An 18,069-nucleotide genomic window follows, 5' to 3' on the forward strand; every position below is an offset into this window, starting at 1 on the left:
GCGATGATATATTCAATGATAATTCTTTAAAGTATTAGTGGTATGTGATAAAATTTTAAGAGTATAAGTTGTTCTCTGAATTTAATTTTTTATATATTTATTTTATCGTATTATTTTTTTTAATGATATTTAAAAAAACTCATTTTTTCATTTTTTTTTCAAATAGTGCTATTATTTTTTTTATTTTTATTTTCTAAATAATGCTCTTATTTTTTTTTGTAAATTTGAAAATATCATTCCTTTCCCTTCCCGTTGAACATCTCCACTCGTCGAGTACCCGTCACCTTTGCCTTATTCCCCCATCCATTGCTCGCGAGGTCTATCTTTTTCTATCGCCCCTCGCGTTCGTTTGTGAATAAAAAGATAACGAAAGAATAAATGACCCACTTAGAATCAAATGATAAGACATAACCTCCAAATACATCCAAATCATTGCCTCCGTCCCTTCTTCGGATATAATAAATTAATCTTTTATATCTATCATCATGCCCATAGAATAAATAACTTGTCTTATATTTTTAACTTATTTATTTCTATTTAACAATATTTCAGTTTTATGAAAAGATATTTACACAACATACCCACACAAAAAAAGAGCATAACACATAATAGAGGAAAGGAAAAAATATATATCATATGCCACCGGACGTTTAAAGAAAATTATGTAGTTGTTTTGTGGAAGTAAAAACAATTAATTACTCGTTTGAGGAATTGAAGCATACAACAGAGTCAACTATCTTCGGCCCACACATGAATTAGTCCACCAATTGTCTATTGTCATTTATACTTCTTGAGATGATTTGAAACCTAATTAATTACATGGTATATTTGGATAATTTTAGGATATCACTTTAAATATTTTATTCAATAAAATATACAATTAAAATGTTAATATAATATATATAATTATTTCCCTAAAAAAGACTAACATTTTGGGTATTTCATAACACTTATTATTTTTCAGTGCATTATCCAAAAAAGTTCAGTGTTTTTCATCCCAAAATTATTTTTTGATAATTATAATCGAATGTAATTTTATATTTTATTATATATTTAATTCATTAATTATTTTTACTACCAATGTGATAATTAACGGAGGGAGACTGCAATATATATATATATATATATATATATATATATGGATCGTCGCCACGATTAGGGTTTACGGTCTTCTCTCGCTGCCGCTTACTGGACTTCCTCGCTTTCGAAGAGGTCCTAAGGTTTCCACCAAGATGGTAAAATCTTCTACTCGTGGATTTCGTTTCCCTTCATGGATCCGATTGTTTACTCGTTTTCCACCTTCGATCGTTCGTTGATTTTGTTGCCTCGGGCGATCAGGTGCTACCGAACGATGTCGATCTGCTGAACCCTCCGGCCGAGCTCGAGAAGAGGAGGCACAAGCTCAAGCGCCTCGTGCAGTCCCCCAACTCCTTCTTCATGGTAATCGATCTACCCTCGTCATCGTGACAGTTTTCAGCTGTTGTTTTCCTTTCCTTCTTTCTTTCTTGCTAAACATCTGTTGTGTCTTTGAAACCCTAGGATGTGAAGTGCCAAGGCTGCTTCAACATGTAAGATGCTGTTTCTTCAACCGATAGTCAGATGTCTAATGATCTGGTATGATTCATGCTTTTGATGTCCGAATTTGCAGAACTACTGTGTTCAGCCACTCGCAGACCGTGGTTGTATGCGGCAACTGCCAGACCGTCCTCTGCCAGCCGACCGGGGGGCGCGCCAGGCTCACCGAGGGCTGCTCCTTCCGGCGGAAGGGAGATTGACTCTTGCTCTGCACCTTTTTCTCGGCAACGCTTAAGGATGATTTGGTGAAGGTTGAGATCTTAACATGAAGTTAGGGTTTTGAATGGCGTCTTATTGCATTTCTTGTTGAAGTTTATTTTAGCGTGGGTAATTGAATAGAACTGTCCTCTTGATTGGCACTCTGTGTCCAATTGCTTCATACGATTGCATTACAAAGTGTGATTCTTCTGCTCACAACTTCCGGTCAAGTTTGAGTCGTTCATGTTGCCTACACCATCATAGTAGGTTCGCATCTTCACACGACATTTAGATTTGGTGTATGGTGAGTGATGATATGTTCGTGCTATGCAATATAAGTAATGCTTGCTTTGCATCGATCAGGTTTACTCTGCATCTTTTTCTTACTAATGCTTAAGGTTGATCTAGTGAAGGATGTGATCTTAAGATCAAGCTAGGGTTTTGAATGTCATCTTATTGCATTTCATGTTGAACTTTGCTTTAATGTGATCACTTCAATATAGCTGTACTCTTGATTGGCACTCGATGTCCGGTTGCTGCTTCTTGTTATTCCATCACCAAATGAGATTTGTCTGCTCACAATTTTTGGTTGAGTTTGAGCCATTCAGGTTTGCCTACACTTGCACATTTGGTTTCCTTTAGAGTTGGCGAGTGATGATACGTTCTTGGTATGGAATAAAAAGCATCGTCGGCTCAGTAATGCTTAAGGGTGATTTAAGCGAAGGTTGCGATCTTAAGATCAATCTTGGGTATTTTAGTGGTGTCTTGTCACATTTCTGGTTGAACTTTGGTTTAGTGTGAGTAATTGAATACGACCGTTCTCTTGATTGGCACTCTACGCTTAGTTGCTTCTTATTATTGTGTCATTAGTTGTTATTCTTCTGCTCACACTACGCTTAGTTGCTTCTTATTATTGCGTCATTAGTTGTTATTCTTCTGCTCACACTACTCTTTTGGTCAATCTAGAGTTGCATTTGGTTGCATATCTCAACTAAACATTTAGAGCTGGTGTACGGTGAGCGACGGTATGTTTTTATTGTATGCTTGCTTACTCTGCGTCGGTCCAACTCTTACACGGCATCTTCTCGGTAATGCTATGGTGAAGGTGGTGGAGATCTTAAGATAAAGTTAGTGTGTTGAATGATGTCTTATTGTATTTCTTGTTGAACTTTGCTGTAGTGTGGGCAATATTGAAGACAACTGTTCTCTTTGATGGCACACTCTGTCCAAATACTTCTTATTATTGCATCACCAAATGTCATTCTTCTGCTCACAACCTTTGGTCAAGTTTGAGTTTGAACATTTGGGTCAATAACAGTGTGATGGCACAGGGCATTTTGAACTTGGAACTTGCTTCGCTTGGCATTTGATACTGCTGAGCCTTCATGTGTTTATGTGTATGTAATTGCTGCGAGTAGTGTCCTTAAGTTTGAAGTGGTGTGCTGTTGATCCTTTGTCAAATAAGTTAATTATATATTATTATTTTTAATTAATCGTCATTAGTATTTTGATTTTTTATATTTTTAAAAATTATATTGGGATTGGATTAAAAAGATAATTTTGTAAGGTTAAAAATTAAAAGAGATATAGATTTTGTTGGAGTAATGAAATTAATTATTTTATATTTTTGTAAGTATAAAAATTTTAATGTAATGTTTAAAAATATAAAGATCGAGATATACTAATTATATGGGTTATTTTATAATTAGTCGTTTTCAAAACCATCGAATGGTAAATCTTATTACTAGCGTGGGTAAAAATATCGTGGATTAATCGAAACATAAACAAAAAAGTAATTTCACTACCTCTCCGTGGGAATCAGTGCGAGTGCAGTGAACCGACTCGGACCGGCCCATGTGGTGGTCCAATTTCTGGTTTCGTCATGGCATTTTTGGGCCGACCGGCAGTAAAGTAACAGAAAAGTAATTGGCGCCGACCATCTTGTCTGTTTCTTTAACCTCAAGTCAGTGAATAAAAGTCGAAGGCGGTGGGAGGCGCCGCCTTCGGAGGAGAGAAGAAGCGGTCGGGGGAGCCGCACCGCCTCTTCCCTCCTCTTTCTCCCTCGTCCTTGCACGCCGTCGCCTGATCCAGTTCTTGGAAGTCGATCCCCGATCCGAGTCCTGGGAAATCGGGGCCGTCGTCTCGAGATTTGGTGAGAGCACCACCGCCTTCTTCTCCGCTTCCCTTTTCTTCTGTTATCATCTTGTTGTTACGGATTCATCGAAGAGACACTTTGTATTCATCTCCCTCGTGTTCCTTACCGCCGCCATCATCAAACCCTATTTAAAGTATTCCACCCGACTTTGTCGATTGTCATAAGAATCATCGAATCCGGGGTTTAGTATCAGACTCATCCGTCTACCCTTTGCCTTGTAAGTTCAGTCGTGACCTTGTTCATAGTTAATTCACTGCAATCTTTTTTTGGTTCTTATTACTCCCAGCACGGCCCGGAGGTGAATCCCAGTTTCTTTGATAGCACGCTGTTTTCTTCCTGAAATTGCATACATGATTTGTTTGTTGCCGAATGATTAGCTTCTTCTTCCGCCTTGCTTAATATTCCATCACTATGTATGTAATTCTTTTGTTTTGTATTTTGGACTCGTAAAGCATTCATGTACTGTTACTGTGCCGCAGGGAAGATCGGAGATGGAGAGTCGCACTCTAAGACTGGGTGGTATCGGGCAGCTGTTCCCGGAGTTCTTGCCTGATGCAAGAGTTCCAAGAGTCGAAGTTATCTGTCCTCAGCCTCGTCGCGCCCCGAAAGCAACCTCCTCTGTGTTAGACTGGGTTGGGGATTTTGGTTCCAAGGCAAAGGGGTGAGTTTACCCACCCTTTCTAAGAAAAAGATTGCTGCTCTCTGAGTTCCCTATTTGTGTTGAAGACGTAGATATCTGAATCAAGCATTTATAATCTTTTTCTTGCGGTTAACATGACATAAGATTCGACATGCTTGCTTTCTTTTAGTAATCGATACAATTGTGTTCATTGTTGTGCTTGCTCAGATCCAGAATAGGATACATAGATTCCGAGACTTGATTCCACATTAATTGTACACCTGCTTCGACAACAGCTTGTTGGCTGAAGCATCAATTTATCTCATGACTCATAGTTAATGAGTGTCCTTTAGCGAAGGGGATACAGTAAACTGAGATGCTTGCAACAAACACTACATGCACGTAATGCTTCCGTCGAGCAAAGAGATTACTTTTTACTGCCAATCTTATGTCAGGAATTTATCTTTCACTAGTCACAGCAGCGAAGATAATTGACTTACTTACAATTGCGTTTCATTATTTCTACATACAGCATTTTGCCTGCACTTCAAGGGGATCACAGGCTCAATATTTTGGATACTCTACTTGGCAAGGTAAGAGTTGGGGACAGAGAGCACTCATGATTTTTATTTCTTCTTTTAATCTTATTATTGTCTATGATACTGAGTAATATTTGTGATCTGGAAATTAACTTTCATCAGGATGAATCCGAGGAGGGCTTGGATTCAAGCAAGCAACCAGGTTTCTTCTGTGGCTCACCTCCTGTCCGAACAAACAACCCGGTAGTCTGGGATGCTCTCTTTGTTGAAGAAAACCTATCGTTTATTTCTTCTCCAGACGACATATATGATGAAACAAGGACTCCGAGTCGGGGAGAAAGAAACTCCCATTCATGTGGCTCTTCATTTGTAGCAAAACTCGATTCCAGAACCGAACAATTCGCTCGGGGAGATCCACAAGACCGCCGTCGTGTGGTATCTGCCCTGTCCTGATTTAACTGCTGCTGTCGAAAATTTTCCTTCCTTTGTACATGCGCCATGCTTTAGAATTGATGTGTACACAGCTCTTGCATCTGGGGTTTGGTCTGCTTCAGTCTAATAGAGATTGTTGAAGAGGTTGTAAAAAAGTGCTAGTAGTTGTTTATGTGTAATCTAATATAATATATATCTTCATGACTGACTTGTGTTGGTCTTTGCATTGCTTGCTGAGTGGAACTGAACCCTCTTCATGTCTATCCACACCGAAATCTTTTTGGCTGCTGTTGCGGGAAGCAACTGTAGAGCCGTGGCCTCGGGGCCGACGCGGCTTGGTTCAGGCCCGGTCGACGAGAGGATCTTTCCGGGTCGGGGGCGCGCGGTCGTCGGTTGCTCCGGGAGGCGGCTCCTCGTTCGGAGGCCTCGGGTGATGTCGATCGGTCAGCGATCCAGCTCCGGGAGGTGGCTCCTCGCCCGGGTGCCTAGCGGGACGTCGTCTTCTTCTTGGTACTTGCACAGAGGTCGGGTCGGAAGCTCGGCCTTACCCCTCCGACGACCCAGTCAGGGATGTGGAGAGGGATTTTGAGTGGAGAAGTAGAGATAGCAGTTTAGTAGAAGTCGAAATCCAGTCCAGAAGTCCCCCCTTCCGTTCAGAAGGTGAGGGTATTTATAGGGAAGCTTACTGTTCCCTGATGTGCCCGTTTGAAGGGGCAGACTGGTAGCGTCTGACATTGGTGTTGGCGTGGCGTGAAGAACTGAGCTCGGGCAGAGCATTAATGCGCCTCGGTCGGCGCTGACCTGGGAGTGTGAAGCTTTGTTCAGGACGACTGATGTCATGCGCGTCTTATCGCCATTTTTACCCTTATCATATTCCCCCCGAAAGGAAGCTATGCGTCGGTTCGTTCTGGGAATCCGATGCATGGCTTTGGCTTTCAGGTGGATTGGACGCGCTGGCGTATCTCGAGTGTGAAGGCCGGGGAGCACGACGCAAGCGGGTGAACCGCACAGGTGTGTCCTGGTAGCTGGAGGGTCGAGGAGCACGACGCAGGCGGGTGAACCGCGCAGGTGTGTCCTGTGAGCCGGAGGGTCGAGGACACCCGTGCATGTGTGTCTTGGGAGCCGGAGGGTCGAGGAGCACGACGCAGGCGGGTGAACCGCGCAGGTGTGTCATGGGAGCCGGAGGGCCGAGGAGCACGACGCAGGCGGGTGAGCCGCGTAGGTGTGTCCCGGGCATCGTGCGACCGAGTAGCACGACGCAGGCGGGCTGGCCACGCAGGTGTGTCTCGGGAGCAGGAAGCCAAGGAGCACGACGCAGGCAGGTGAACCGCGCAGGTGTGTCCCGGGAGCAGGAGGCTGAGCAACACGACGCGGGCGGGTGAACCGCGCAGGTGTGCCTCGGGAGCAAGGGGCCGAGGAGCACGACAGAGGCGGGTGAGCCGCGCAGGTGTGTCCCGGGCATCGTGCGACCGAGTAGCACGACGCAGGCGGGCTGGCCGCGCAGGTGTGTCTCGGGAGGAGGAAGCCGAGGAGCACGACGCAGGCGGGTGAACCGCGTAGGTGTGTCCCGGTCGGGAGGCCGAGTAGCACGACGCAGGCGGGCTAACCGCGCAGGCGTGGTCGCGAGGGCCATGCGGCTGACCGCGCAGGTCTGTCTCGGGGAACATGGGGCCAAGGAACACGACGCAGCCGTGCAGGCCGCGCAGGTCTGTCTCGGGAACATGGGGCCAAGGAACACGGCGCAGGCGTGCAGGCCGCGCAGGTCTGTCTCGGGAACATGGGACCAACGAACACGACGCAGGCGGGCTGGCCGCGCAGGGTGGTCTCGGGCATTATGCGACTGAGGATCACGACGCAGGCCGGCAGACCGCGCAAGCGTGGTCGCGAGGGCCATGCGGTCGAGTAGCACGACGCAGGCGGGCTGACCGCGCAAGCGTGGTCGCGAGGGCCATGCAGCCAAGTAACACGACGCAGACGACTGACCGCGCAGGTCTGTCTCGGGAACATGGGGCCAAGGAACACGACGCAGGCGTGTAGGCCGCGCAGGTCTGTCTCGGGAACATGGAACCAAGGAACACGGCGCAGGCGGGCTGGCCGCGTAGGCGTGGTCGCGAGGGCCATGCGGTCGAGTGACACCGGGCAGGCCGCTCCGAGGGGAGCTCGGCAGCGTGTGGCCGAGGGGATGGGGTTCAAGCTGAAGGACACGGCTCGAGGTTGTCTCCCACCGAGCCGTGTTGGCTCGGAGGAGTTTAGGTCGGGGCTAACAACGAGTCGAAAGGAGGCAAGGCATATGCTGAACCTTCGCTCGGAAAAGTCCGAGGCAGGGCTTTGATTTCTTTTATGAGGACTACATCGGGTAGCCGCTGCGAGTGCTTGGCCTCTCTTTTGGAGCCCGCGGTCGGAAGTCGTCCCTTCTCCTTCCGGTCGCCCAGGTCTCCGCTGTGATGTACTGGTAAGCTCACTGGAGCATCTCTGGTACCGTGGTGGGGGGTCGCTCCACGAGGGACTAGAGAAGTCTGGAAGGTTGCAAGCCTGCCACGAACGCCTGCACTAACAGAGAGGGGTGAGTGTCCGGCAAACCTCGGATTCGTGTGGCAAAGCGGTCCACAAAATGTGAGAGGGGCTCGTCCTCCCTTTGTCTGAGTCCAAGGAATAGCGCCGCGGAAGGCTTCGGCCGTGCATAGGCCACGAAGTGGAGCTCGAAGTCATTGACGAGCTGGTCGAAGGACGCGATCGTTATGGTCTTTAAGGCGCCATACCATGCGAGGGTCGGCCCCCTCAGAGTGGTGGGGAATACCCTGCATGTCAAGGCATTAGAGGTCCCGTATAGCGCCATTCGGGCGCGGTAGGCCGCCACATGGTCGGCCGGGTCGGTGGAGCCGTCGTAAGTGTCCAGGGGAGGGAGTCGGAAGTCTGGGGGGACTATCTGATCCCGTATCTCGGGCGTGAAGGGAGACCCTTGGTAAGTGTCCTCCCCGAGCTCTCCCTTGGACATGCGAACCTCTTTCTGCACCTCGTCAAGTCGTTGGATGACGAAGCACAATTGGGCCCACAAGGATTCCGAAGAGAGTGACTCGGGGTTTGGGCAGCCGCTCGGGTTTTCCGTCACCCGATCCTCGAGTGGCAATTGCGGGACCCGAGGCGAATCGGGAAATTCCAGGGGCAGCGTGCGAGCCTGAGCGGGTGGCTCCTCTTGCCGTAGCGGTGGAGCGATGGGTGTGTGCAGCGGGATGATGGATTGCACCATGCCGGTTAGAACTTGGACTTGGTGAGCGAGGGCCTGAAAGGCCTCGGGTGACACGGGCGTTGAGTCGCCTGGGGCGCTGTCGGGCGGCGACAGGCCCGGATCGTTGAATATCCGCCATTAGCGTTCTGAGGCCGTGGCAGGACCTTCGTCACGAGGTCCCCGAAGCGGGGGGCGTTCCCCCGAAGCCTCGGTCGGGTACGGCCCCGCAACCGCGGGTTCGTCCAAGCTGACTCGGTGATCCCTCGACATGCTGGGGCGGGCCCTCCTTCTAGCGCCAAAATGTTGCGGGAAGCAACTGTAGAGCCGTGGCCACGGGGCCGACGCGGCTTGGTTCGGGCCCGGTCGACGAGGGGATCTTTCCGGGTCGGGTTTCGACGAGCATCCGGGTCGGGGGCGCGCGGTCGTCGGCTGCTCCGGGAGGCGGCTCCTCGCCCGGGTGCCTAGCGGGACGTCGTCTTCTTCTTGGTACCTACACAGAGGTCGGGTCGGAAGCTCGGCCCGACCCCTCCGACGATCCAGTCAGGGATGTGGAGAGGGATTTTGAGTGGAGAACCAGAGATAGCAGTTTAGTAGAAGTCGAAATCCAGTCCAGAAGTCCCCCCTTCCGTTCAGAAGGTGAGGGTATTTATAGGGAAGCTTACTGTTCCCTGATGTGCCCATTTGCAGGGACAGGTTGGTAGCGTCTGACATTGGTGTTGGCGTGGCGTGAAGAACTGAGCTCGGGCAGAGCATTAATGCGCCTCGGTCGGTGCCCCGGTCTGCGCTGACCTGGGGGTGTGAGGCTTTGTTCAGGACGACTGACATCATGCGTGTCTTGTCGCCATTTTTACCCTTATCAGCTGCTACTCACTTTGAATTGGATTGGAAGTGACGACTCGATGCTCCTCAGCAGTAGCTTCAGGATCTGGCAACATGATCTTGTTTTCTCTAAGAAAATAATAGCGTAAGCTGACTTGTTAAACAATGAGTGATAGTATAACCACTGCAAAGAACACAGCGTAAAATACAAGCATTTGCGTATGCATCCACATGAGCTACCCTATCAAAACAATAGCATATGACCGAAAGCTAAACACGGTCAACCCAAACGAACCTGTCGACATAGAAGAGCTCATGAACGTGGTAACCTCCACTTGCTATCGAGACTTCGATTTCGGCGTCTCGTCAATGATCGGCAGGTCCTGCATCTCTCTCTCTCTTCCGTGTTCGGTTTCATGTATTCCCTCGGGTCTGAAGCATCCTCTGTTCCCGGCAAGTATCAAGGAAGACGATCGGCCCATCGGTGAGGAACACCTCCGCAGCACTTCGAGCTCTCGATGCCAGCCGCGAATATGTACGCACAGTCTCCCTTCTCCATTCTTTCTCTCTCTTCTTTAAGATCGTCTTCCTTTAATGGCAGGTCGATCGACGAGTTTGAGAGGTCGAAGTCGAAGCTCGCGGGGGACTTCGTAGCCGCGCTGCTTGATCTCCAAAAGGCCCAAAAGCTCGCTATGAAGCGGGAAGATGCCCGTAACGCCTCCCCTTCTCGGCCTTGGCCGCTGACGAGGTCTCCCTGCCTCCCTCTTCAACCGATCACTTCTTTTGAGTCGCTTGATTGCACATGACGTAGTGGATTGTGGCAGCTCGCCCGGCGAAGAGACTGCTGCGGGAGAGGATGCAGGTGACGACGACAGGTTGCTGCTGCTCTGGGAACAGACGGGGTAAGCATTGCTGGAGTACACAAAACAGAGATTGGCCCAAATAAAACCTTCAATTTGGTTTACACCAAGATGATGGTACGTACGCTCTTTAAGATCCCATGGGTATATGCTGAGCCATGGAACTCATATCTTACAGGAGAAAGAGAGAGAGCCAAATCCATTCATTTTCTCTCTCTTCATGCCTGTAGGAAAACATCTGAGACATGAGAGTAAATACAAATCGATCCAATCCGCTGGGCTGCCTTCAGTACAAAATCTGAGAAGCTTCAACATAATTAGCATTTTTTTTTTTTGTGTGTGTGTGGAACCCCAAATATCCAAATCATAAAAGAAACAATGCTATTACAGCATCAAGAAACTTCAACACACAAAATGTAGTTGAGAAAGATAATTTGTGATTCTTCTGGGGACATCTTGGATAGCTAATGGCTCTTTAAACTTTCAAACTAGCACTCGAGTCGAGTGATACCAATAACCCGACTTATGATGTCCAGAGATGTTTGATGCAGAGGATGAAAGTAATTATACTTTGCGAAATTTGAGTTTCAACATTAATAAACCTTAACTTAATGCAGAATGAAATATTGTTCGAGTGTTGGACATCTTTCTTAACTTAAGAAACCAAAGGTTTTCTACTATTAGTCTATACTCTGCTAGTTTTTCTTCATTTCCAAAGACGGTTTCGCGGAAATCACTTTCATCGGCAGGCAAGAGTTACTCTCCTTGGAGAATGAGATAGTCTTCAGTGAGGCCACAATAGAGGAAAGGGAGAAAGATATCAAAGAAATACACTACGATGTACAGCAAATACACGAAATTTATCAAGATCTCGCTGTCTTACTTCATGACCAGCCTATCAGTTTAGGTAAGCCTAAAATTGGTATGCATCAAATTCATTTAATGGTGTATTAATTTTGATTAATGTTAGACAGAAAACATCAATAAGCGTATCGAAGAGTCAGCAGCATCGACAGGCCGAGCTAAAGAACAACTGTACAAGGCTTCCAAATGCAGTAGATCTAGGTCTTCTTGGGTGAGTCTTGGTAATACCTACTTTAAATAATCCTAGTCGCTAAGTTGCTTTGAACTCGTAAGCGAAGCTCTTAAATGGAAACTATTAGTCAAGAGACTAACTATTCCATTAAAATACATGAGTGCTAAAACAAAAACAGGAGAGTTTAGTAAAACAAAATGAGATATAGCATTGCCAGGGAGCTGCTCATTAAGCAAGCATATTCAGTGTGATCAGGTGTTCCTCTAACATAAACACTCTTCTAGAAACCTAATTAAGATGCAGAACTGGTGGGAATGTGGTATTCTGTAGCTAGATTCCTCTAAATATTAGAAGCATAGACTAGAAAGAGGATTAGTTTGTGCAAGAACTGAGTACCTGAAGCTCCTCAGTGTATTTATTGTATGAAAGAAATAGTACTTGGCTCCAAGAGATTCTATCACTGCAATCAGGATGATGTCTGCTGTTCTTTTCAACAGGTGTGCTGGGTGTTGATAATTTTGGTGCTGGTGCTGGTGCTGGTCATCCTTCTCCTTGTTCTCATCTCCTTGTTCTCATCTTGCACCGGTTGCTTGCCTGGCATGACAATCCAGTACAATCACTAGTGAAGCAATGATCATTCGACGTGTCAGGCAATATGTATCGCTAATCAGTTTCTAACATCTCATGATTGTAAGCTAATTTTGAAGCATCACAATGTTATCGAGTATGCTTTCTACTAATCTATAGCTGAATTCTATCAGTCCTGTGCTAACCTGAATTTGGAAGCAACTGTATCAGCTCTTAGCTAGCGAGAATATGCATAAGTAGCAGCTCAAAAGCAAGAAAGAAACAAACAACACCCTGTTCTACAAATTTCTTGGTCCTGTTTCTGCTAATTTGACTTCAAGCAATCATAAGTGAGTTGCATTCCGGCAGCAACTCATGTCAATCAAAATTTGGAACTCAGCGATATTAGAAGAAGCTACAAAAGCAACGAGTTGAACCAAAGCCAAAGAACAAGAGAACCAGTGTTTTACCCGTCACTTGCGCTCCATCAAACTTGGCATAAGCCTCCAGATTTCGCCTCTCAGCTTTATCCACAGCATCGGCATCGGCCTCCTCCTTCACGGCGGCAAACCATCTGTTCTTCCCGTCCATGCGCCCGCCCTAATCGACACACCAATCGCAGACCACCACTCGCAATCATGCCCATCGTTCTGCTGCGGCGTGAACCCTTCCACGAACACCACCGCTGGCGAACCACACCCTCCTGACGTGAACCCTTCACCCCGTTGAACGACGGCCTTGATGCCAGGAGATCAATCAGTTCGTGCCACCGGTTGAGGCCAGGGCAGCTATCGTGGTGCACGAACTGATCCATCTCCTGGCATCAAGGGCGTCGTTGAACGGAACGAAGTCCCAGTCGAGGAGGCGGAGGGTTTTAGGGGGTGGGGACAGTTTGGGGAGCCAGAACGAGACGGAGGGCTTGGGAGGCGGACGAAGTAGAACTGAATGAGAGGCGGTCGTTGACGGGCTTGGATGGAAGTGGAGGTCGGATCGCCTCAGAACCAACGTCGCGGGCGCTTGTTCTTGGATGCAGCCATAGCGCGGATCGTGAGAAGGATTTAGGAAGACGTACCACTTGAGAAGCGAAGGCGACACCCACCGCTCCGGTGGAGGAGAAGGGAAAAGGAGCCGACGGCGTCTCCGAGAAGGATCCTCGGCAGCCAACGTCTCGAAATTGATGATGGTTTTTGAACTGCAACTCATGTTTAGGCATTTAAAATAAAAAAAAAGATCAACCCCCGTGCCAAAATATGCCTACTGTCGTCAATAAGCTGTGATCTGTTGAGACAGGTAGGACGGTAAAGCTTCAGCAATCTACATTTTCTACTTTGTATGAGATCACATTACAACCCATTCAGTGTACCTTAGAGCGAATTTTGTCCATTTGGCCTGCCGCCAACCCAACGATGCCCATCTTACTTGCACAGTTTCTGTTAATACATGTTCTTATCTATCAATGGCGATGAATCAGCTTGCTTCTCTGCATATATCCCATCTGTAGCAGCGGCTTTGAAACAGCTACGGATGAATAGTGCCGGTGCATCATCTACATTGTTATTTGTATGCTTGTGGCAGATTTAGCCTCTAGCTATCTACTTGAGCGATACTGTCCATATCTTCCTCGTGTACACGGCTAGTGACCATACGGCAAGGCCAGCTGAAACATAGAGCAGACCTATGCCAGAAGCTAAAACACTCGGCACTGCCATGCTGCAATCACACTTCAAATATGTAAGAATGATACCATAAACAAATGAATGTAGCGCGAACAAGATCGTAACCTGGGATCTCTGCTAGCAAGAAGGGCAGTTAGTGCAGTCATTTGTGTTGCTGCTTTCCATTTCCCCAATTTGTTTACTGCGACAGCCTGCTGCCATAAATTATTTGGTTACCATTGCAAATTTTCCAAACATGAAATGTAAAATATATTTGCTGATAAAACAACATAACCAGTGGAAAGCCAAAAAGAGATACCTCAAGAGCAAGACTATTCTGAGATGCAGCCCACTCTCTGACTGCCGACATAGTTATCTACAAAAAGAGATGAATGCTAAAAACAGCCAATGACCATTGAGAAAAAAACAAACAAATCAACTCCATCTGAAGTCATAATATATAGAAAAATGGAGTTGCCAAATTGAACTTTGATTTCCTTATTGCATATATTTACTCATCCATTTCTTCTGAATTTAGTCTGAAGTCTACAAAGCACCACAAACATATAAGGTTGACAGAAAAAATAAACCTGGGAATAAGTTATACACAAGCAGTGTGAATTAAATAAACAAGAGTTTTGGAGGCCAAAACACTTAAAATTGTGCACCGATTTTGTCCTCGTGCATTAATAGACTAACTTTTGATACGGGAGGCAGATATGACAAACATAAGGTTGACAGAGCAAATATATTAAAGTTATATATCAAAGGAGTGTGAATTTTAAAGTTATTTGGTTAAGTGGTATAGGAAAGAATACAAACAAATAATAGATAAGAAAATGAAGAAATGAATGAGCTTCTTGTGTGCACACACATGGAAAAAGAAACCTTAGTTTACAAAGTGGTGATTACCTCTCTACCAATGATGGTGATTGAAGGTGCCGTCAAAAGCCATGGAACATCCCCAAATATAGCACATTCAAAAGGTTTAGTGCACAACAATACCAATGTGGCAGCAACCATAAGCTTCGAGCAAATGAAAAAAATATATATTATTATTCACGCATATAAATTTAATATAGAGAGAGTCCTGGAACTTGACAGCATGTATGTAAAATGGATAAGGTATACCTTGTCAGCGACAGGATCCAAAAATGCACCAAATGCTGTTTCAAGCCGCATCTAGGAATTGCCACAAGTTAGTGTCAATTGTGACTAATATATTGGTTTGTCACATGCAAGGTCATCAGGGTGTTACGACAAACAATCCGATCAACATGGGCCTAAAAGAAGCTTGGTCCTGTACTTCAAAAATTGCCACCCCATAGAATTGCAATGAATCATTACCCCAAATGACAAGATCCAACAAGGTTTCAGATATTGCAATCATCAATTATCTTCAAAGATTTATTAAAATATTCACCGCAATCTAAAATGAGTTTACATTTATTAAGAATTAGAAATAGAATTACTGAAGCTAAACTTATCTTTTTACTAAGAGATTATTTTAATTTTTGGCAAAATGGGAAGTTTCAATAACTAAATCAAAATAAATTTGGTGCAGAACTCCATTTTTTTCTCAAACATGTTGAAGTGGGCTATGGCACATGCTTTAGTTTATGTTTGTTGGTGAAAAAAAAGTGGTTTCTTTTTCTCACTTCATCAGATTTTCAATTAACTCAAATTTCTGATTGATTTCATTATCATAGGAATGTATAATTGTTGAAAGGCCATGGACATGATTCTTAAATGGTGATATGATTCACAACTCATTCAACCACAATGCCACCTCAGGTTCTGATTCAGATCCTGACAACATTACTCAATCAAGGTTGCAGCATGACATATGAACCACATACCTTTCTTGCAATATAACCATCTAGCCAATCTGTAATTGCAGCGAGAAGAAAGATGCATGTTGTAGCAGTTGCTCCCCACCAACCATCCATGTAAAAAGCTAATGAGAGTCGTTAACATGTCAGCCTTTGCACTTAGACAAACTATAAAATTTTACCGGTAGATTTATATAAGCACCTGAAAAAATACTGAATATAGTAATATGCTATCAACAACAAGTTTTTCACAAAGAAGAAGAAACATAGATAACCTCTCATCTATTGTAATAGAAAAATATAAAGAGATTAGTGATCAAGAAAACTGCGCTTTTCATTCAGCAACTGGATTAAGTGCAATATACAATTTAGAAGATGGTGTGACTGCCTACAGAAATTCAGTACAACTCTTTCACTTTATTGAATAAACTGCAGAACCATAAATTACTCTGTTTGATGTAGGGTATTTAGTGTAAACCAAAAAAACAGAAAGAGATCATAAACAAGGCAAAAAAAAAAACCCGTCAACAATTACCATTCTATATGGAGAAAAAAGAATCAAGAGTACAATAATCATTAGCTTCTAGCTGATAACTGACACAACCACTAAGACAGAGGATCTAAGTATAAAAAGTTAATTAGAGGCTAGGGTTACTGGAGAAACTAGAACTACTGGATGACATAAGTTGAAATCCCAAAGGCTTACTCATATTGAACTTGCACCAATTGGATGACCTAACTTTACCAGAGATCAAGTTCTTAGCAAATGAATTACATATTTAAGTAAACTACAAAGGATGCACATGACCTGGAAATTATTGTCAGGTACATATCTGAAGATACTTCAATCGGTAAAGATATTTCCGAAATGTTGAACCAAAAATCTAAGCAATTTAACTTGATATGCAACAATCAGTGATCAACAGATGCAAATCACCACATAATGCAGCTATAGAATGGGGTTAAATTTATATTATGGCTATCTGATTTGGTTGATCACTACAAAATACTAAGAATTCAAATTAGGTTTGAATGTTTACATTTGTGCCAGCATCACATTTGGTCAGTCCACAAATTAATTTTGAATGTTTAGACACATTGTGCATTTTTTAGACAAGTATAGATGAAATTTCAAAATTCAAAAGGCCTTCGACTGATTGATCTCCGAGATTATTGGTAACCAATAATGCTATTAAACAAATTCAATATATTTTTAATGTTCATAATATTTAATAATCCAAGATGTAAGGGTTCATTTTCTCTAGTGCCACATTACAGTCTTTATATGGAGCCTGCAGGTTCATCCCTTGATGGACTGTTGAATATGCAAGGCAGATCCAACTATTGTCAACTATTTTCAAGAATCTTCCTATGATGGTCTGTCTGTTCATGGGTTTTTGCATATAGTTAAAGAGTTATAACAAAAAGAACAAAGGCAAAGCATCAATAACTCGTCCTTTGTTATAATATGTAGGATATGAAATCTCATTGTTTGGTTTCTTCATCGAGGGCAATACTACCGTCATCGGCACCGGCCACTGCAACCACGACCAAGCAATTCCGCAAGAGAAAATGGTGCTGAATTTTAGAACACTTTTGCTTCTTATCTTGGGAATGTTTTATTTGGTACTGATGTGCCGCTTCCCTTTTCTATCTCTAAAAGAAAGGAAAGAGGGCCTTACAGATGTACGATTCTTTATCTTCCATTCTCCATATACATCACGATTATCCAAAGAAAACCATTATTCTTCCGACATGATATAAGAAAGTAAAAGAAATCTCGATCACATGCTTCAAAACCTTAAATATACAAAGACCGAGACCCTCGCCATACGTTTTAGCACCCATAACAAACAACATACCTTTAAGTCGAGAAAAAAGGGCATGTATCTAAAATTAGGGTAATCATTTCTCGGTTCAACGACCCAACCTCTCAGTATCATGTAAGCCGGAAAGAAACGGATCTAAGAAGAAATGACGCACGAGAAGAAGAGAATAGATCGGCATTAAGACCACGTACTGCTCACGAAAAGGGGGATGGCGGCGACCCGGCCGATGGTGAGAACCGTCGGCAGAGTGAACAACCTCCCAGGACCATTCTGCGGCATCGGCGGCGTCGATGGCGGCGATTGCTTTCGCCCACTCATCTGCATGCCTACTTTCCCGCCGCCGCACTCGTAAAGGGAACCTATGGCGCTTGCGGCGTCGCCACGGGGGTTCGTCTCTCCCGGCCCACCACCCGCCTTCTTTCTTGCGCGAGCCATCCACGATCACCACAACCACCGAGACTCGCGCCCGTGTATCGCGCCGTGCCCTCCCTGACCTGCTGTTGCGAAGGCGCGATTTATTACTGGGCCGTCCGGTTAGTCGTGTGCGAGTACGTTACGAGTAGGGCAGATTCAATGCTCAACGAGCAGAACGGCCGCGGCACGTGCGAGAGCGTGTCATCTAAAGCAACAAACTCACGTGGATGATGGACAGATAAACCGAAATATACGAATCCGATAACATTTAATGGATCTCAATGTTGGGTTCGATAAGGAAATTAGATCAAGG

At 45.1% G+C, this 18,069-nt stretch overlaps 5 protein-coding genes across 15 annotated transcripts; 3 read left to right on the forward strand and 2 right to left on the reverse strand.

The window, feature by feature from the left end:
* Positions 1-1,104: 1,104 nt before the first annotated feature.
* On the forward strand, positions 1,105-2,128 carry LOC135679380 (small ribosomal subunit protein eS27y-like). The gene is made up of 4 exons (XM_065193072.1): positions 1,105-1,235; positions 1,339-1,440; positions 1,540-1,568; positions 1,649-2,128. The coding sequence occupies exons 1-4, from the start codon at positions 1,233-1,235 to the stop codon at positions 1,773-1,775; spliced, it is 261 nt and encodes an 86-aa protein (XP_065049144.1). The 5' UTR covers positions 1,105-1,232; the 3' UTR covers positions 1,776-2,128.
* Positions 2,129-3,722: 1,594 nt separating this feature from the next.
* LOC135679381 (uncharacterized) lies at positions 3,723-5,726 on the forward strand. 3 transcript variants are annotated; one of them, XM_065193075.1, is made up of 4 exons: positions 3,723-3,925; positions 4,413-4,589; positions 5,080-5,140; positions 5,249-5,726. In XM_065193075.1, exons 2-4 carry the CDS (start codon positions 4,420-4,422, stop codon positions 5,537-5,539), a joined length of 522 nt encoding a protein of 173 aa, XP_065049147.1. In that variant the 5' UTR covers positions 3,723-3,925; positions 4,413-4,419; the 3' UTR covers positions 5,540-5,726. The 3 variants fall into 3 exon arrangements, with proteins under 3 accessions (XP_065049147.1, XP_065049145.1, XP_065049146.1); XM_065193073.1 differs by having other exon boundaries at positions 3,728-3,925; positions 4,408-4,589; XM_065193074.1 differs by lacking the exon at positions 3,723-3,925 and adding an exon at positions 3,955-4,145 and having other exon boundaries at positions 4,408-4,589.
* A 660-nt stretch (positions 5,727-6,386) lies between these two features.
* Positions 6,387-7,151, reverse strand: LOC135679756 (uncharacterized). Its single transcript, XM_065193737.1, has one exon. The coding sequence runs from the start codon at positions 7,149-7,151 to the stop codon at positions 6,387-6,389; it is 765 nt and encodes a 254-aa protein (XP_065049809.1).
* A 2,718-nt stretch (positions 7,152-9,869) lies between these two features.
* LOC103992560 (syntaxin-22) lies at positions 9,870-12,219 on the forward strand. 7 transcript variants are annotated; one of them, XM_065193079.1, is made up of 6 exons: positions 9,960-10,098; positions 10,165-10,311; positions 10,388-10,465; positions 11,173-11,330; positions 11,398-11,498; positions 11,957-12,219. In XM_065193079.1, exons 1-6 carry the CDS (start codon positions 10,082-10,084, stop codon positions 12,080-12,082), a joined length of 627 nt encoding a protein of 208 aa, XP_065049151.1. In that variant the 5' UTR covers positions 9,960-10,081; the 3' UTR covers positions 12,083-12,219. The 7 variants fall into 7 exon arrangements, 2 of the variants coding, with proteins under 2 accessions (XP_065049151.1, XP_065049150.1); XR_010515236.1 differs by having other exon boundaries at positions 9,870-10,311; positions 10,388-10,540; positions 10,654-11,330; positions 11,394-11,498; XR_010515237.1 differs by having other exon boundaries at positions 9,870-10,311; positions 10,388-10,540; positions 11,394-11,498.
* Positions 12,220-13,267: 1,048 nt separating this feature from the next.
* LOC135585040 (CDP-diacylglycerol--glycerol-3-phosphate 3-phosphatidyltransferase 2-like) lies at positions 13,268-17,879 on the reverse strand. 3 transcript variants are annotated; one of them, XR_010515234.1, is made up of 8 exons: positions 17,534-17,879; positions 15,541-15,638; positions 14,813-14,863; positions 14,594-14,707; positions 14,001-14,057; positions 13,808-13,896; positions 13,390-13,736; positions 13,268-13,304 (listed from the first exon to the last, which is right to left on the reverse strand). XR_010515234.1 is itself a non-coding variant. In XM_065193077.1 (7 exons), the coding sequence occupies exons 1-7, from the start codon at positions 17,775-17,777 to the stop codon at positions 13,619-13,621; spliced, it is 768 nt and encodes a 255-aa protein (XP_065049149.1). In that variant the 5' UTR covers positions 17,778-17,879; the 3' UTR covers positions 13,268-13,618. The 3 variants fall into 3 exon arrangements, 2 of the variants coding, with proteins under 2 accessions (XP_065049149.1, XP_065049148.1); XM_065193077.1 differs by having other exon boundaries at positions 13,268-13,736; positions 13,808-13,893; XM_065193076.1 differs by having other exon boundaries at positions 13,268-13,736.
* Positions 17,880-18,069: the final 190 nt, after the last annotated feature.

The sequence above is a fragment of the Musa acuminata genome, chromosome BXJ1-7 (assembly GCF_036884655.1).
Source record: "Musa acuminata AAA Group cultivar baxijiao chromosome BXJ1-7, Cavendish_Baxijiao_AAA, whole genome shotgun sequence".
Classification (NCBI taxonomy): Eukaryota; Viridiplantae; Streptophyta; class Magnoliopsida; order Zingiberales; family Musaceae; genus Musa; species Musa acuminata.

Bases quoted from the DNA above. Each gene is read 5' to 3' on its own strand.
- LOC135679756 (XM_065193737.1), bottom strand. From the start codon at position 7,151: ATGGCCCTCGCGACCACGCCTGCGCGGTTAGCCCGCCTGCGTCGTGCT.
- LOC135585040 (XM_065193076.1), bottom strand. From the start codon at position 17,777: ATGGCTCGCGCAAGAAAGAAGGCGGGTGGTGGGCCGGGAGAGACGAAC. The intron at 14,058-14,593 runs GTAATCACCACT...CTCTTTTTGTAG, and splicing joins TCACCATCATTGGTAGAGAG to ATAACTATGTCGGCAGTCAG. The intron at 13,897-14,000 runs GTATCTCTTTTT...AATTTATGGCAG, and splicing joins AGAATAGTCTTGCTCTTGAG to CAGGCTGTCGCAGTAAACAA.
- LOC135679381 (XM_065193075.1), top strand. From the start codon at position 4,420: ATGGAGAGTCGCACTCTAAGACTGGGTGGTATCGGGCAGCTGTTCCCG. The intron at 4,590-5,079 runs GTGAGTTTACCC...TTCTACATACAG, and splicing joins TTTGGTTCCAAGGCAAAGGG to CATTTTGCCTGCACTTCAAG. The intron at 5,141-5,248 runs GTAAGAGTTGGG...AACTTTCATCAG, and splicing joins TGGATACTCTACTTGGCAAG to GATGAATCCGAGGAGGGCTT.
- LOC135679380 (XM_065193072.1), top strand. The intron at 1,441-1,539 runs GTAATCGATCTA...TTGAAACCCTAG, and splicing joins CCCCCAACTCCTTCTTCATG to GATGTGAAGTGCCAAGGCTG. The intron at 1,569-1,648 runs GTAAGATGCTGT...CCGAATTTGCAG, and splicing joins TGCCAAGGCTGCTTCAACAT to AACTACTGTGTTCAGCCACT.
- LOC103992560 (XM_065193078.1), top strand. From the start codon at position 10,082: ATGCCAGCCGCGAATATGTACGCACAGTCTCCCTTCTCCATTCTTTCT. The intron at 10,466-11,172 runs GTAAGCATTGCT...TTTCATCGGCAG, and splicing joins CTGCTCTGGGAACAGACGGG to GCAAGAGTTACTCTCCTTGG. The intron at 11,499-11,956 runs GTGAGTCTTGGT...TCTTTTCAACAG, and splicing joins GTAGATCTAGGTCTTCTTGG to GTGTGCTGGGTGTTGATAAT.